The 20192-nt window shown below is 39.4% G+C and overlaps 1 protein-coding gene across 1 annotated transcript; it reads right to left on the bottom strand.

Moving 5' to 3' along the window:
• Positions 1–18528: 18528 nt before the first annotated feature.
• LOC132039069 (uncharacterized) lies at positions 18529–19912 on the bottom strand. The gene is made up of 4 exons (XM_059429615.1): positions 19738–19912; positions 19290–19649; positions 18936–19072; positions 18529–18858 (listed from the first exon to the last, which is right to left on the bottom strand). The coding sequence occupies exons 1-4, from the start codon at positions 19910–19912 to the stop codon at positions 18529–18531; spliced, it is 1002 nt and encodes a 333-aa protein (XP_059285598.1).
• Positions 19913–20192: the final 280 nt, after the last annotated feature.

Raw genomic sequence — 20192 nt, 5'->3', positions numbered from 1 at the left:
TGAAAATCATGAATTTTTGGCCATGTTGGCCGTGTGGGTTGGAGATGGCCCCCACACATTTTGTGGCCAAATTTAATTGGTCCAACCCATGTGTGGGCCATGGACACTTGTATAATTCACATGTGAGCATAAAAGATGACTACTAAGTCATCTTTCTTCATTCCACACTTAGAAAAAAATTCAAGAACTTTGGATGAACAAAGCAAGGCCATTCGGCCAAGACTCCAAAATTCAAGACCAAGATTTAGCCATCACAAAATTATTTCTTCCTAGCAAACCCACTAATTGAAGGGTCCTTGTTAACGTGGAGTTGTTGTTTGGACCATCAAACCATTCGTTTTCATCCTTGCTAACCCTAGCCAAGTTGTGAAGTTGAGAAGAAAGGTAAGATTTAATCTTGTTTTTATGTGTTATGAATGATGTGTGCATGTTGTAGTATGCAAAAATGGATGAAATTCATGAAATATGGCCTAGGGGAGTTGAGCCGTGCATGGCTTGTAGCCGTGTGGATATGTATGTTGTGTTGAAGTGATGAATTAACTCTAGTTGTCATGTTTGGTTGTTGTAGTGTGAAGAAATGGGTGAGAATCATCAATATGTGTGTGTAGTGATGGCCGAATGTAGGCCATGTTGTATGACAAGGAATGAATGAATGTTACTTAGTGTTTTAGTTGTTGTCGTTATGAATTCTATGTTGACGATAAGAGTTTAATGACTCAAGTTGATGTTGAAATTGTTATGGGCTGATTTGGAGGTTAATGTAATTTCTATATTTGTGAGAATGACATTGTTAGAGTGTGGATTGGTGGTGCAAATCATGATTCGGAAGTTAGGAATGTGTTATGGATGTTGTTCTCGGGTTTGGGACAGTTTTCGGGTAAATTGGAGTATTTGTTGGATTGTTGAAAATATTGTGTGAATTGTTTAAAGAGTTCTTGAATATTGTTTGAATGGTTTCGGATTGGTAATTGAATATGTGAGCATTAGTGTTAGTTTGATTTTATATTGGTTTGTATGTATGTAATTGTAATGAACAATTGGAAAGTTGTCAGAATATGTGAAGAAGAATTATTAATGTTCGAATGCGTACCAAATCGATTGTTGATGTTGATAGAATTATTGTTGGTGTTTTTGTTGTTGAATTTGGCCGAGTTGAATTCTTGGGGTTGTGCATTTACAGGGGAAATGCTGCCCAAATTTTCGTAAAATTACGTGCTAGTTTGGAAATGAACTCCTAAATGCCTATAGTTAATGTTGGTATTTAATGATGTTATGTAGATCTTGGGGAGTCCGAGACATAGGCTTGATTTGGATTAGCTTTGAGAGCGATCGAGGTATGTAAAGCTTAACCCTTCCTTCTTTTGGCATGCCTTAGTTATAAATAGGCTATGACACGAGCCTCGAGGAAATTCTATTCTCGCGATCCGAGCATGTCTATGATTCTTATTTGTTTCTTGGTATTCGTATACTTGATGTGATGAAATATTGGCCCTTATGTCTTTGGAATATTTGATTTTCAAAGGTTGCATAAAAAGTTTTGTTTTTAAAGAGTTCCGTAACTACGAACGGGCCGTAACTTTCGACGTGGGGCTCGGATTGCCTCGATATGTTCGTTGGAGCTTTTATGGCATATGATGACTATGTTTTCCATAGGCGGGCCCCACTTGGGTCGACACCCATCCGTGGGCCCCGCGACTTTCCTTTATGTACTTCTGATGACTTTTGAAAGAATATGATATGACTATTATCCCGATTTCAAGTACGATCAGTTTACTTATCTTTTGAGTTTATGATAATGATTTTATGCATATGGTTACTCATTTACTCGCTCGTGCAATGGTTATTGCATCTTCCGCCGAGTCCCGGGCCGGTTATGTATCGTGCGCACTATGTGATATTCGGAGTATGATGTGTCCGGTTCGCCGAGCTCCTCTCGCTATTGGGCGGCACCGTGTATATTTGGTGTTATGATGTGTACGGTTCGCCGAGCTCCTCGCTATCGTATTGGGTCGGCACCGTGTATATGTGATATGTGATATGTCGAGTTTTGAGATATGAAATCTTCTAGAGTATGATGTGTTATGGCGCCATGGACGGGCGGGCGACCATATTTTCTGAGCCCCATGCATGATTTGTATTTTAAAAATAAACATTTTGGTATTTTGGATATTGCACTTACTTTTCTCGTACTTCAAGTTTCGATTATGACTCGGTTAATTTCTCGTATCTTACGCTTTTGCATACTCGGTACATATTCCGTACCGACCCCCTTTCTTTGGGGGCTGCGTTTCATGCCCGAAGGTACAGACGTACAGTTCGGTGATCCGCCAGTCTAGGAAACCTATTCTGCTGTTTGGAGTGCTCCCTTTATTCCGGAGCCCACATTTTGGTATATATTCGTCCGTTGCATACGTATTTTGTTTGTTCAGGGGTACGGCGGGGCCCTGTCCCGTCATATGATTCTGTTGTTCTGTTTAGAGGTCTGTAGACGGATATGTGGGTTGTGCCTACTTCTGTACAGGTGTGTTCGTACATTATATGTTCTGGGCGATTCCATTCGCCGTGGCAGCCTTGTCGGCTTGCATCTGTATATATTTTGGGCCGTTGCGCCATATGATAGCCTTGCCGGCTTCTGTGATATGCATATGTTTGTGTTTGAGACGATTTGAGACAGTGTCTGATATTTGTGTATGTATAAGCCATTCGTATGTGATTCTGTATGATAAGTGTGTTTGTGTGCCCCGCTCGGGCGCTAGTCACGGCCTACGGGGTTGGGTCGTGACAAGTGCCTATTTGGATTGTAACTGATGATGCTGCATGTTGTACTTGGTCGCCAAGTAATACAGTGATTATTAAAGTTGGTGTCATACTCACAGGGACTTATGATCTGCGATTTCGTTAGACTTCACTATTACTACCAATTGAACAAGTATTTTTCACAATTTGGTTTTATTTATAAACTACGGCAAAAAGTAAACTGTTGTGATGATTTCTAACGAACACTTTAAATAAGGGTTGGACATTACAAGAATTAACACAAGGAGATGGAATATTCCATGTTACAGCATAACTAGTTATCATGTTGAACATTCACTTTCATTGACTTGCTTTCTTTATCGAGTTACTGATTAACAAGATTAATATTATGAATAAAAATCTATCGAGGTCTTAACCGTCTATTCACTTTACTTTAATGCCTATCTATCTGTGGTCATGAACCTTGACGCGAATGCATTTATATTTCCTCTATGTTAACCAAGAAGGTTGAACTAGGTATAGGTCTATCCTAGACGCAAATCTGTTCACTGATGCTCAGGGTTGAGATCTTGCTTTACTTAACCTTATTTATATCATAGTATTCCTCCATCGAGTTCAATCTAAGAATCAAATATGTATCCTACTGGTCATGAAGCAATAAAATAGTTGAGCACAAGATTAAATAAATAACTCATATGATAGACTAAGCAAATGTCAAATCAAGTTTATACGACAACAATCATACTAGGGCCATAACCCCGCAACAAGGGAGATTAGCCACTCATGTCATAACAATCATCATAGGAATGTTAAAAAGCATAAACTAGACTAAAAATGGTTAAGTAGAAGTTAAACCGATGATTTGATGCTTCCATGATACTCCTATGTGCATTTTCTCTCCAAGAAAGTCCGAACCCTCTCAAATCGACCTTGGGGTCTATTTATACGCTTAGGAAAAGACTGAGATGGAATTTCCCAACCCAACTTAGACCTAGTTAAAATCCTGACTCATTAAAATCTTCATCGCATTCGGGTGGCCCATCGCGTCAAACTTGGACACAATGTCCATCACATCGCGGTGAACTTTTAGGCTCCATACTTGGTGAATATTCCTCTGGCTTCATCTGTCATTGCAGCGCAATGCTGATTGTGGTGAACTTGGGCACGATGGCCCTCACACTGCATTAATATGTGGAGCTTTACACTTAGCTGGTGCATTTTATCACAAAGTACTTATATTCGCAATTAACGCCCAAATTAGTCCAATACTTCATAATCAACAGTAGGTAGGTGTATTTAGTACTAATTAGCACCACAACAAATTAGAAATGTGAGTAAAGTGATGCGTATAGACATATAAATACATCTAACATCGCTGCATTATTTAACTGTTTGAGACTGTTTATGTATTAATATGGTAAGATTGTTTGTTGTCAAAGAAAAAAGAGACACCTATCTAGGAATAATGCAAACTCATTGACTGTTCGGCATGTCTGACTTGTAGACTTGGTTACGTGCTCTGCACACTCTGCTATAGATTTACTCAAATTCAATGGTTAGTTTCTCAACATTCTCAAGGGATCCAATAATACTACATCAATTCATCATCAATTCATCGCCCAATGTACAACCATTACCTACACATCAAGGATTGTTTATGGTCCTGTTTGCTAGCCTTTGGACCATATGGTTCAATATAAAAAGGGCTCCCCTGCCAAACAACAAAATGTGGATTGCCATGAATTAGAAAACAAAACATGACTACTAAAGCTCTTTAACTTATACTTGGCTCCCCAACCTACACTTTATTCTTAGCCCTAAGAAAAGCTATATACTTCTTACCACATGCATCTATGTCCTTGGACCTTCCAAGCTTGGTAGGTTATCAATGATCATCACTAAAATCTTTACAACATTCAATATTTTAAATCTTTTTATTTTATTATTATTCTACTGACTTAGTTGCTACTGCTCAGTTCTTTGTTTTGTGGAATTTTAGCCTCCACATTAGTAAGAGTGGAGCTAAGAGTAGAACTCGGTTAGCATTAGAGCTTATTAAAGTCTGATCCAAGATCTTGGTGAGGGATTACTTCATATAGGACCTACGAAGTTCAACTTGCTGATGATAGGGTTGAAAATGGTCCCTAATCTATAGGCGACGATATCCTGATTCGTGAAAAATGGTTGTAAGAAGGAAAATTTATTTAGTAACACAAAATAATAATCAATGTACTTGAGTTAATCCAGAAAAGTGTCACGACCCAGCCCCGTGGGCCGTGACTGGTGTCCTACTTGGACACCCATACGTACCTACCTAGCAGGTCCAATATACCAAATAGCTAATGCGTTTATCGTATTTAAATCCATACAGACATAAGGTGCATCGCCCGAACATACATATACATATAAACATACCGAAACCTGTGCAGAAGCCGTTAAGGCTATTATATCAGACGAAGTCGCAAACTCGCACATACTTACCAAACAAAGGACAACCCATATCCCACAAACATGTCTGCAGACCTCTAACGTACAGAACAGAATCAAAAGACGGGACAGGGCCCCGCCGTACCCAAATGACCATATGTATAGAACATACGAACAACGAAAAATATATACCCAACGGCGTCGGCTCCCGGGATCAAAAGGAGCTCTCGTACAAGAACCGAAGTCCTAAACCGGCGTGTCACGCGGTGCGCTGTACCGCGGGCATGTAGCGCGACCCCCCCGAATGTGGGGGTCGGTACGAAAAATGTACCGAGTATGCAAAGTCGAAGTATCAGAATAAAATCATACACGAATACGGGTGTACGGTATGTAATCAACAAACCGTAATTAGAGTCGGGCGTACGGAGGTATGTTGGGCGAATTTTATCAAAATTAGAGGTGCGGATGGCATACCATTTAAACCAGGTAATCGAAGTACCGAGATATATCGGACGGATCCATAATCGGAGTCGGGGAGTGCGAACGTAGCACCATACGTATTATACCTATGTGCAGAGAGCGTAACGATGTACAATCGATACGGCACCATACTTATATTTCTTTCGCGACCGCATATCAAAGAAACACAATAACACAGATTAAATCACACACACCAATATCATATCTCACATCAAAATACCGGGGGCGGACAGATACCACAAAGACTCTGATCACTTATCCACGATACTCGGAGGCGGACATATACCACAAGACTCCGACACCCTGGAGGCGGACATATACCACAGCTCCCCCGGTTGCATATATCATGACATAATCACGCACCTCGAGGCGGACAAATACCACAAAGACTCCGGTCGCATATCGCATGGCCTCGGGGGCGGACATATACCACAAGACCCCGAGCCTTCGTACATACACATAACTCATAACATTACACACATACGAATCATTAACAAAATAATCATCATATCAGGATTAAAAGTATCTAAAAGTTTCCTTTAATTATTGCCCAAAACAAATTAGCAAGACAATAGGAACCGATTCGGAATTAGCGGGCCCACCTCGGGTCAAGTCGAGGTGGCGTACAGAATTTTACGAACTTTAGACCCTATGGAAGCATCTATGAAAGTTTCAAAGTAATCCGGGTTCGTTTGGGAAAGTTATGGAAGTTTAACCATTTGTTCAACAAAATAGAAGGAAAGTAATTCAATTATGCTGAATGAATAGTAACCAAGATTAAACTCGAATTTCGATGCACAGGACCTTTCCCGAGGCTCAAACTCCGACCTAATAGAGCTAAGACATGCCATAGGAAGGAAAGGAAGGACTTCACATACCTTGGTGTGCCTTACGCTCGTCCAATCTCAATTCCCGTTTCGTCAGAAATCTGCAAATGGTCACTCTTACCAATTACTATTCATGAGAGTTAACATTTCACTCTTGGGTTTCCATTTGGCTACCGAAATTTCGGCAGCACCTCCCCTATAAATATGACACCCCCGAGATTCAACTCGGCTTAAAACAACCAACAACAACCCAACAACAACATTAAACGCAATATAACCTATTTGGTCGTCTTTCCAACATAATGTCATCACTTCCGTTTCCAACTTCATATTTCCAATTCAATCTCAACATATTAATCAAAATCATTACAATTTCGTTCGGAAACATGTCATAACATTTCTACCACGTATATACAAAATATACATAAAATATACAAAGCATGCAAACTTTCCACAAAAACCACAATTTATCCAATTCTTCCAATCTTTAACATACAAGTTCCTAACACATTTCCATCATCCACATTCATCAACCTTATTCATATTTTACACCTTAAACACTTCATACCCATCATTTCATAAATTCATACTAAATCAACATAAACTTCCACATTCCATTTTCATACAAACTTACATCATTTTTCCTATACTTACAATACAAAGATCATAACTACACAACTAACACATTAAACAACACAATTCGTCGCCATTCCCCTTTTACCATGGCTCACGGCCAACCTCCCATTTTTCCAATTCAATCAAATTCATTCTACTTTCATTTCCAATATAGATTACACCATAAACACACTAGATTACAACATAAAATTCAACACATCTCATTTGAACCAACACACACACACACGGCCCTATACATGCATGAACACCTATCATGCAAACTTCCATATTTTCATAGTTTCTTCTCATTTCTACATACTACAACATTAACCAACCATCATAACATAAGAAAATGCATTAATTTACCTTTTCTCACTTCTTCCACTTGCCACCAAAGATGGTTTCTTGCCAAACCAATTATACCAACTTGTAGAGGCTCTTTGCACTTAGTAATAATTTCACAAGAAATGAATTTTTGAATCAAGGATTAAACTCCAAGAATTTTGTTCTTTTTCTTTCCTTTTTCTTTCTCCTTGCCGTGAGCTTCCTCTTTCTTTCTCTCTTGATTTGTTTGATTTCTCTTGAAAATTCTAGAGAGGATGACATATATATTTATCCATTAATATGTCACATGCATGGCACATGGAAAATTTGTTCATTATTTTGTGGCTTGGGGCCTATTCATGGCCGGCCACCTCCCTATAATTTGGGCCTCATTTTCATTTTATTCTTTTCGAGCCCAATAGGTTAAAGTCTCGTTTTGTAATTCCCGAAACTAATTTCTCGAAATTCCAATTTTGCCCTTAGGCCTTCTCCAATATTCTAGCATCCAAACTTCCATAACCGGCATACACATACTAAGAAAAATTCAAACATAGCCTCCTTTCTCATAAATCACAGTTATTCCGAATTTTCCGACTATGCAAAAAGACGGGATATAACAAAAAGAGTGTATGAAACTGTCATGACCCAACCCGTGAATTGTGAGGGCACCCACTGTTACACTTTCGAAATTTTGTATTGTTTGCATTATGAGTAAACTAATGCAAGCCTAAAGTGGAAATGAATCCCTTACATAGTTAAGGAGGGTATTTGATAATTTTAAGTATGTACCTTAAGGTTTTAGAGGCAAATGAATCGGCGGAAGTAAGTTCGTTGAAGAAATTGGAATTTGAAGTCATGTTTTGGGAAGATTTCGTATCACTTGAGTTATATACATTTCTTAGCATCATCTTGAGAGGGAGATATAGATCCCCTTAGATGGTTAATGAAGTTTTATACAAGTGCCAAAAGAATGCATTTCCGCGAAATCGGGGAAAATGGGCAATATGCAGCTACATGTTTTGGAGGGAGTATGCAGCCGCATACTCAGTATGTGGTGCCACATACTCACCGCAACACGGAGCGGTGGGGCGATTTTCAGCCCCTTTTAAACCCCAAAGGATCCCATTTTTCACATTAACTTTCCACACTTATTACCCCACATTTATAGAGAGTTCTTGAGAGTTCTCCAACATTCCAAAACCTTCCACACCATTAAAAGAGAAGATCAAACATCAAAACTCCAAGATGAATCCATGGAAGATGATAGTTCTTATTTCTCTCCAAAGTTGTGATGAACTTGGCCTTGGGAGGAGTTGAGTGAGGTGAAGTTCTTCTATTATAAGGTATTTTCTCCACCTTATTTACATGATTGAGTTGATGTAAAGGTTTAGTAATGCTTGGAAAGGAAAAATTAAAGTGGAGAAGTCATAAAGTGTTGAATTGAAGTTGATGACTATGAGGTGAACTTGAAAGAGGATTTTGGATTAATTTGAGAATAAATTGAATATAACTCCTTGATTATGGTATTGTGGATGTTATTATTATTGTTTGGGAGTTGTTTTGTAATTTGGTGGAAGTTGATAAAATAGGGGAAGTGCTGCTCAAATTCAGCTAGCTCGTTAATTACACTAGTTTGAACTTAAGAGTGTTTTCAAGACTTAACTTTAGTATGAATCCTCTTGGATGTAGATTTGTGAGCCTGGAAGGGGAAACGTTAAGTAATTAAGGAGACGTAAAGGTATATTAAGGCTAACCTTTTCTTCCTAAAGGCATGACTCCCTTATTGTGAGCCCATACATGATATCCAAAATGTCCTACTTCCTAGAAATGCTAGAAACTCATGATTTTCAAGGTTCATATGATATTGTTGATAAAAGTTCTTCATGATGATGATGATAATGATGATGATGATAATAATGATTCCATCATAGAAATTGGAGGTTTACCGACTTTATGTCACCCTGATAGAGTTGTAATACTTCCTTTAGATACTCATGTATGTTATATATGAATTTATTTTCTGACACCGCGCCTATATGGCCGGGTATGATATCTATAGTGCACACCACTGCAGTTGGGTACGAATAACATCGAGCCTTGTTATGGCCGGATATGGATAAAATCGAGCCCTGTTATGGCTGGGTATGGGATCATTATATATGTATGTATGGAATGTTTTCATTAGAGAAAGGTTAAGTATGCATGATAGTCGCCTTAAGAGGTAAATTGATCTCTTTGTCTCATGTTATCTTCATATTTTCATTATGTTGCTATTCATGCCTTACATACTCAGTACATTATTCGGACTGACATCCTTTTTGTTTGTGGACGCTGCGTTCATGCCCGTAGGTAGATAGGGAGATGGATCAGACCCCTAGGCTGCTTCTTCAGTGATTGTACAGGAGCGCTCCATTTGTTTCTGTTACACCTCGGAAATTCCGGATGTGTTGCCTTGTGGATAGGCTAGTGTGAGCTTAAGGTGATTATGAAATCATTATGAGATAAAGGGAAGTATTAGATAGCTTAAGGTGCATACTATAAGATTTCAAGTCATACGAATATGTGAAGTTTAGTTTGTTGAAGGAAGTGAAATGTAAGTCGTGTTCGGAAGGTTTCCGCTATAATTGAGCTAATATTTATTTAGAAATATCTTGAGAGGCTTCTATAGGGCCTATTGTATGATTAATAAAGTGTTATATAAGTTCCAAGAAGGTTCCACGAGGATTGGAAGTCAAACGAGTCAATGAGAATGGAATTAGGAAATTTCCAATTGTACGGCCATTTGTACTGACCGTATAAATTATATGGCCCATATAATGGTCCGTAGGTTGCTTCCAGAGAAGGGTGAAACCTGGTGATATTATACGGTCTTATTATATGGACCGTATAAATTATACGGCCCGTATAATTGGTCGTATATCGGGTCGGGTCAGAATTTTCTTTTTATACGCATGGACGACCCTCACTTTATTTTCATTTCCCACATTTCTTCCAAGCTCTCCAAAGCTCCAAAACCCTTTCCCAACATATTTCACTCAAACCCAAGAGATTACAAAGATCAAATAGCAAGAATCAAAATGTTCTTGTGTTATAAGGCTTCCTAGGGTTGGTAGATTTCTAGATATACTTGGGCATTGTAGCTAGGGTTTTTGCACAAGTTGATAGCTGCTCCAAAGCTTGTTCCTATGGGATTAAAAGGTTATTTTCCATGCTTATTTCATGTTATTGAGAATGCTTGGTTGTAGCAAATCTTGGGTAGAAGAAGAAAGTAGAGAATGAAGTCTAAATGTAGTTTTTATGATATTTTTGAGTAGTAAGCTAACTTAAGTTGTGATTCTTAGTATGATATGGATATAATCTTATTATGGGAGGTAATAATGGTGATGAGGAAGCGTTTTACGAAAATGTGCAAAAGTTGGTATGAAGTTGCTAGTATGAGTTGAATATGAGAGTGAATATTGAATGCTTAATGTAATGTGATTACTTGATTATGATATTGTGGATGTTATAGTGGATGTTTGGGAGTTGTATTGTGGTATAGTGGAAGTCGATGGAATAGGGGAAATGCTACCCAATTTTCATTAAATCATGAATTATTCTAGTTTAGGTTTAAGAGTATCATTAAGGCTTAACTATGGTATGAATCCTTTTAAATGTAGATTTTTCAAGCTTCGACGGTGAACGTTAAGTAGTTAAGAAGACAACGAGGTATGTAAGGCTAACCTTTCTCTCATTAAGGCATGGTTCCTTTATATATATATATATATATATATATATATATATATATATATACTTTCATGAATTCCATAATGTCTTCCAAATAACTCTATCTCTAAGATTACCAAAGCTCATGATTCTCGATACTTTCACGATACTACTACCTCCTTTATATGATAGTTGATCCTCTAAGGATAGATGTAGAGAAAATGATGATGGTAATGATGTTGATGAGGCTTATGGACCTTTATGTATATGTGTCTAAGTATGTATGACTATTATGTAACACCGAGCTTATATGGCTGGGTATGATACTTATCGCGCCCACCTCTGCAGTTGGGTACGGCTAACAATGAGCCTTGGCAGGGCCAGGTATGTATAATCATCGAGTCTTGTCATGGCCAGGTATGTGAACCACCGAACCTTCATGGTCGGGTATGATATAGATACGAATACGGGTATAACAACGAATACGAATATGGATATGTATATATATATATATATATATATATATGCATGAGTAAGCATTAGAAATGGAAGGTCCCTATGAAAGACAAGTAAGTAGATATGATGAAGGCCACTAGAGGTACAAATGATTCTATCACCTCCCGATTCTCCCATCTTATGCTATTTCTTATGCTGTCTCTTATTCTTCTACTATGATGTTGACTATGCTTTACATACTCAGTACATTATTCGTATTGACGTCCTTTTGTTTGTGGATGCTGCGTCATGCCCGCAGGTGGACAGGGAGACAGGCTTGATCCATAGATTAGTTGTTCAGAGACTGCATAGAGGAGCTCCATTTCATCCGGAGTTACAGCTTTTGTTATTATTCTTTTGTGTATATACATATGGGCATGGCGGGGTCCTGTCCCGCCTATACTATGTTAAATACCCTTCTTAGAGGCTCGTAGACAGTGGTGTATGGTTAGATGTCTTGCAGCCTTGTCGGCTCATATTTTGCATATCATTTTGATAGCCTCGTCGGCTTGTGTATATGGATATAGGCATTGCTATTGATGATGATATAAATGCGTTGTTGCCCAACAATATTAGCACTATTGATGTATGTAAATTATGAGTAAGCCATATGGCTCACCTAGATGTGAATATGAGAGTACGATAGGAGGTGCCCAGGTAGGTTAGCACCGGCTGCCCGTCATGGCCCTCCGGTTGGGTCGTGATAGTTTCGAAGCTGCAGATTAGCTGGTACTATTCTTTTATGTACATATGGGCATAGCAGGGTCCTGTCCCATCTTTATGATGTTACGCACTCCTTGTAGAGGCTCGTAGATAGATGTACATAGCTAGATATCCCACAACCTTATCGGTTCTTACTTACATCATTTTTGGCAGCCTTGTTGGCTTGTGTATATATATATATATATATGGGCATAATTGATGATGTTTATATAGATGTACATATGTTCGATGGAAATCCTGCCCTTTCAGCTGTTGATAAATATGAGTTAGCCTTGTGGCTTACCTAGAAATGATGATAAGAAGTATGTTAAGAGGTGCTCGGTAGGTTAGCTCCGGGTATCCGTCATGGCCCTCTGGTTGGGTCGTGACACCCACACTAACCCCCCTGGTGGGCGAACCCTTCCCTTAACCTGACTCATTTTAGTTAACATTTATCAAAGCGGAAATAACTAGAAAATATACTAATCGTCTGGGTATATATAAGTAAGACCAGTGCGGAAGTACTAGTATATAATCACTCTAAAATCTGGTTTGAAACTAGTACAAGAGCCACTAACTAAATAAGTACAAAGTCTAAATAGAAAGTACAAATCAAGTCATATAATACTGTCTCGAAGTAAAAAAAGCACATATATAAATAGGAAAGAGTCTCTGGGCTGCATATTAGGAACATAGCTCACCTTGGAATCTCTTTCAGACGGCCTCGGGATCACTCGCGAGGATCGGAACAAGAGCCAACAACAAACTCTGCACTTAAGAAAATGTGCAACAAGTGTAGTATGCGTACAAACACACGAACTCGTAGATATCATAGGTCGACAAAGATTAGTTCACGCATATACATAGATAGAAATTAACAGGTAGAACAGACAAGCCATCGACACAAACACACAATAACGAAAAATCAGGAAAGTCACACCATAATGATAGCCACAATGGATCTCAACAACTCAAGTCATAAGCCTAGGTGAAGCCTCTAAATCCATAAGTCTGTCAAGTCATCAAAAAGCCATCACAACAACAACAACTCAGTACATCAACAACCACGAATCAATAAATAATGTACCATGCGATGATGTGAAATGAATGTAATAATATGAAATGCAATGCAATGCCATGAAATGCCCCCAGGCCTCCTCTTCGTACCGTAATCACATGCTAAGGACAATGTCACACTAGTCATGACCCATGAGGGACCCGCAAATTTTATTTACAAGGCTCACTCTGGTATGTAACTTGAATTACGAGCACTCTCTTTCCCTCCGGTATGTAATCTCATATCACGAGTGTCACGACACAACCGGAGGGCCGTGACGAGCACCCGGATATAACTTACCGAGCACCACATATATGTATCTCTTAGTCATACCTGAGTGCGCCATAGTGCTAACTCATAGATACCATAAGTTGTATGGGACAAAAGCCCAAAACATAATATACATACGTCATCAAGCTAATCTCAAGTGCATATGCCAGCAAGGCTATCCATAGTAATGATACAACAGAATATAGGCCGAGGTGACCATAGCACATCTAAATATGGATAGCTGTCTACGAGCCTCTACTGGAGTACATGACATAATGTGGCTGGGACAGGGCCCCGCCATACCTATGCAAATGCATATGCAACCATGCTGACTCACAGAGCAACTCCGGAGCAAGTGGAGTGCCACGATCTTTCTTGGTGGTATCCTTCGAGAGATCCGTCGGCTTTGTATCACAAGACTTGTGGGCATGAAACGCAGCTCTCTCAGCAAAGGGACGTCATTATGAATAATTTATCAAGTATGTAAGGCGAAAAATGTAACATAATAAACATATACTTTAAAGAAGGATAAGGATCAACCTGACACTTTTGAGCTACCGATGTGAATCTAGCATACACATATATGCCGCTTCATATTCTCATATGCATAACTACATCTATGTATAATACTGAGGCTCTGACCTACTTATGATCCTGGTACTATCTGCCCAATTGATCAGTGGTAACCGCCCGACCGGTAGTAGCACAGTGTAACTACCCATCCGATTATTGCCCGATGGTAGAGCGTAACTGCCCGACTGATTAGTGGTAACTGCCCAACTGGCTATAGCTCGGTAGTAATAACTGCCCAACCAATTGTAGCATGATGGTAAATACATAACTGCCTAACTGGCCGTAGACCAGTGGTAAATATAAATGCATGTGTTGCGGAACGTGCAACCCGATAAAGCTATGAAAGCATGACTGCGAAATGTGCAGCCCGATCCAAATCTGAATACATATGCTGCGAAACGTGCCGCCCGATCCAAATATGAATGCATGTGTTGCAGAACGTGCAACCCAATACAGATATGAAAGCATGTACTGCAGAACGTGCAGCCCGATCCAAATATGAATGCATGTGCTGCGGAACATGCAACCCGATCCACATATGAATGCATGTGCTGCAGAACGTGCAACCCAACCCAAATATGAATGCATGTGCTACGGAACGTGCAACCCGATCCAAATATCCCCAATAGGTACCCTTTATACACTTTTGGTGTTCGTTCTTTATCTATTAGCTTCTAGGTCACCCTTAGTCTTATAAACGTACTTCTAAATTGTTAGAACACCTTCTAAATTGACCCCACCTTGACTACCTCGTGAATACGTCATAAGCTTTACTTTCTAATATCATATGCCCTATTAGGGATCATATAACTAACATAGTAACTCTTATACACCCGTGATGGTCACTACTTGTTTGTTGATGCCTACATGATCACATAAGACTTATAAACACATTTCCGAGCCATTAAGACTTCTTCCCGATTAACTCAACCTTAGTCAATTCCTGGCTGCATCATAAGCCTTCCTTCTAACATTAAGTATCTCATTAGAGAATCCCATAACTAGCATACTATTCATGTCTTACAAAACATTCCTTGAGAACACATTTCTGAATTCATCGGAGTGATATAAGGTCATTATATCCGATTTCCATTATGGAGCTAACATCATTGGCATATTTCACCTTGAAGGAACAATAATCATAGGGTGAGACCAATATCAATAATATCGTAAGAACATCAAGAATGTAAGCTTTTAGCATTTCTATGAGAGGAATCATTATGGATACAATTTGTGAAAGTTCATAGCAATAGGATCATGCCTTAAGAAAGAAAGAAAGGGCTACTTTGCTGCTTACTTAGCCACTCAAAGTCTACCTTCCGAGCCTGCAAATCTACATCCAAGATGATTCAGACAACAATCAGGACATAAGAACACTTACATACTCAAACTTAGCTAGGTAATAAGTTAACAGAATTCGGACAACATTTCCCCTATATTATCTACTCCAACCAATTCCAAAACAGCTCCCAAACATCAATAACAACATCAACAATAACATAATCACCATACTGCATGACAAACATATACAAATCCATTCGAGACTTCCTTCGAAAATCTGTGCATAAGCCAACAACATCAATATATCAAACTATGACCTTTATACTATGTTTTCCTTTACTTTAAACCATTAAAATCCTCCAAAACAACTCAATATCAAAGTTAAGATGAAGAACATACCTTTTCTGGCCCAGAAACTCTAAGTCCAAACCCTTCTTTCAAGCTTAACATCCATAACTTCAGTAGCGACAATAGCTCTGATGTTGCCATAAGCTTCCCGAGCCTAGATTACATAAACTGTATATGATTTCTTAGTTTACATGATAAGGAATGTTGGGAGAGGCGTGCAAGATTTTTCTAGACCTCTAAGGGTGTGAGAATGGGGTGTAAATGGGTGAGAGTTGGTATTTATAGGGTAGAAGGTCGGTTTCCACTGACTTACCATTACACTTCGCGATCGCGAGGCCTTTGGCTCGCGAACGCGAAGGTCTCTGGCAATCTATTTTGAAAGAAGGCCTCGCGATCGCGAAGGTCTCTAGCAGTCTGTTTTGAAAGGCCCATAACTTCCTACTCTGATGTCGTATCGACGAATGCTTTGTTGCGTTGGAAACTAGACTAAATGAACTTCAGTTTACATACGTTATGAATTCCATAAATCCTCAAATTCTAGGAGACATACCTCTCTCAACTTGGACCAAAATTCTTGTCCAAAATTCTGCTAATTTTTTCCAAAATTTCAACAAACTTAATTTCTTCGATTCGCTTGATCCCGGAACCTTTAGACACTTGCTTAGCACTTGTTAAAAGTATTCCTTAACCTTATAAGGGTACCATGACCTCTCCGAGATTATGTTAGCTTGCTTACGCTGCAAACGACGTAAAAAAATTTTGAGGTGTAACAACGAGCACTCTTTTTCGCTCCGGTATGTAACCTCGGATCACGGGCACTCTCTCTCTTTTACGCTCTCTGGCAAGAACCTCGGAGGCTCCACTCTCTCACATATCATCATTTCAATGCAATCATGACAAGTCATTACCACATGAATATGGAATGTATACTATGAATAATCTCAACTTCATCAATAACACAAATATAGAAGCCATAATAATTGCCATGAATGCAAATCATAATCCGAATTATCAGTATAAACCCTTCCATATTTAATAAAATCAAGAGATAAGTGAGATGTCAAGAACCAGAGAGAATCACATCAATACAGGGAAATCAAAACTATGGCGACAAGTCCATGTCAATCACATGGCAATACAAGTATGGCGACAAGCCCATATAACAGCTGACAATACCAACCTAGTCGGAATACACCTCCTCACCATGCCCGAAGGCCTATCATGCTTTCCCCGTCAATCACAACTATACATATACGATTCACTAATCGAAGTCTAGACATAAGTAAACTGTTACCTACCTCGAAGCTGAGCTGGTGCCACAAATTAGTCCTCTATAGCCATCCCCTTTCGAAGAGATTCTGAATGATCAAAGTCTAGCAAATCATTATTCTACATTCGATTACGAGGCTAATAATACCCATAGAGCAATAAAATCAATAAAAAAAAAGACCCTAAAAAGGGGATCCTGGGCCTGCAAGGGTAAAATAGGAGACTCATGGGAAAATCTAGCTACCCAAAGACTAAGGAGTCCAAATAAAAACTTTCATATCAATCCAAACCCAAATCAGCATTAATTTCATCAACAATCGAAAACCCCCAAATTTAGAGAAAAACCCTCAAATTTCCGTGTCAAGATTCTAGAGTAAAAAAAAGATTTCAAGCTTAGGTACTAATTACCTATTGATTAGATGCTTAGAAACCAAGAATTTACTCAACAAAATCCATTTAGATAGAAGGAACTCATAATAATCATTTTAGGGTTTATAACCCAAATCCCGCATCTAACTCATAATTTCTACCAGAGATTCTTTAGTATAAAGATGATATAACATAAAAGGAATCTAGGGAGCTTACCCTAAAGCTGAATCCCAAGAAATATCCACAAAATCGCCCCTAAATCTATCAAAGTCTCCAATTTTGTGAATGGGAAAAAATAGTTCGAAATTTGGGAATTCAAGGTTCTGAACCTAGTGATCTCGCATCTGCGGATCCCTCTCCCGCAGATGCGGCCTCACATCTGCGGAGAAATGCTCACAGATAAGGACTCATAAAATAGCTCACTACTTCACATCTGCAGACCAAGTCCCGCATAGGCGATCCTGAAGATACGACCCCCAAGCCCGCACATGCGGACACCAGAAACAAGAAAATTCTGATTTTCACGAAGTTCAACCCGAAACCCGACACACATATGAGACCTCGCGGATACAAACCAAGCATGCAACCCACTATAAAAATATGCTACGAATGTGTCTGTACCCTCGACATTCCTAAACGAGGTCATCTTGACCTGATCAACCCCCCAAAATCAAGTTTCCAACACAAAGACCAAATGCTATCGAGTGCCTCGAGAACCGAACCAACCACCATACCAATTTATAATCGACCCTCAGGAACTAATGGAATAGACAAAAATCCCAAAAAGACTCGTTAACATAAAAGTCAACTATTGTTCAACTCTTTTTCGCTTATTCAACTTAAAGATTCTAAATTCCTCAAATTCCATCAAGACCTTCTCGATTACTTCGAGTGCTGTGCCACCCATCCCCGCGGTCAATATCACTCTAATGGAGCTAAAGAAACGGTCAACGGGGGTAAATGGGTCAAAATGGACTAAACGACCAAACATATCGTTACATCAGATACCAATTAAACAACCGTTCGTCCTCAAACGGAAAAAGAGAAACAGAGAAAGGAGTTAACTGAGTCAGTAAAAAGATGGGGATATCTACTACACATATCATCCTCGATCTCCCATGTTGCCTCCTCAACTGGATGGTGCTTCCATTGCATCTTCACTGAAGCTATCTCTTTTGATCTCAACTTTCGCACCTGCATATCCAATATCGCTACCAGCTTTTCTTCGAAGGACAGGTTCTGATCGACCCTATCTGAATGATACTTCTTCAACATAGAAACTTGGAACATCAGGTGAACACCCACCAAGCCTGGTGGCAGAGCCAACTCACAAGCCACCTCACCAATATGTCGAAGAATCTGAAAAAGGGCCAATGAACCTCGGGCTTAACTTGCCCTTCTTCCCAAATCTCATCACACCCTTCATGGGTGAATACCTTCAATAGAACCTGGTCACCAACCATGAGCTCCAAATCTCGTACCTTCCATTCTGCGTACTCCTTTTTCCTACTCTGAGCTGCAAGAAGCTTTTCATGAATTATCTTCACCTTGTCTAAGTACTCTCTCAACAAATCTGTACCCCACGGTCTCACCTCAAATGCATTGTACCAATAAATCGGAGAACGACATCTCCTACCATACAAAGCCTCGAACGAAGCCATATCGATACTCGAGTGATAAATGCTGTTGTACGTTAATTTTGCCAAAAGGTAAGAACTGGTCCCAATGACCACCGAACACACAAGCCCGTAACATATCCTCTGACACCTGAATAGTCCTCTCGGACTGACCATCGATTTGCTGGTAAATAGCGGTACTATGGTCCAACTGAGTCCCCAATTCCTTCTGCAAAGTCCTCCAAAAATAGGAAGTCAACTGAGTGCCTCGGTCTGAAATGATAGAAATAGGTACGCCATGCAATCTGACTATCTTTCTGATGTAGATCCTAGTCAACTTCTCCGCATTGTAGGTAGTCTGAACTGGAATGAAGTGTGCGAACTTAGTCAACCTATCAACAATAACCCAAATGGCATCAAACGTGTCCAAATTCTTCGGTAAACCAACCATGAAATCCATAGCTATCCTCTCCCACTTCCACTCGGGGGCATTTTTTAAGTCATACCACCCGGTCTCTGGTGCAAATACTTGACCTGCTGGTAATTAAAACACTGGGATACGAACTCTACTATATCCCTTTTAATCCTACCCCACCAATAATGTTGTCTTAAGTCGAGATACATCTTTGTAGCAAAGGATGAGTAGAGTATCTGGAACTGTCAGCCTCCTCCAAAATCAACTTAGTCAAACCACTAACCCTAGGAATGCAAATGCGCCTCAAAACACCTTCATCATCAAGAATAGCCTCCTTGGCTTCCCTACTTAATACCTTATCTCGAATTGTACACAATTTCATATCTTCAAACTATTGGGCCTTAATCTACTCTAAAAGAGATGACCTCGCCTCAACGCAAGCCAGAGCCGTGCCAGGTTATGAAATATCGAGCCTCACCATACTATTTGCTAAAGACTGAACCTCCATAGCTAAGGGACGCTCTCCAACAATCAGATGCGCCAAGCTACCCAAACTCACTGCCTTTCAGCTCAAAGCATCAGCTACTACATTAACCATTCTCGGATGATAAAGAATAGTGATATCATAATCCTTAAGAAACTTCATCCACCAAAGATGCCTT

The sequence above is a fragment of the Lycium ferocissimum genome, chromosome 12 (genome assembly GCF_029784015.1).
Source record: "Lycium ferocissimum isolate CSIRO_LF1 chromosome 12, AGI_CSIRO_Lferr_CH_V1, whole genome shotgun sequence".
Classification (NCBI taxonomy): domain Eukaryota; kingdom Viridiplantae; phylum Streptophyta; class Magnoliopsida; order Solanales; family Solanaceae; genus Lycium; species Lycium ferocissimum.
The sequence above is the reverse complement of the archived record's forward strand: the minus strand, read 5'-3'. Positions and strand labels throughout refer to the sequence as shown.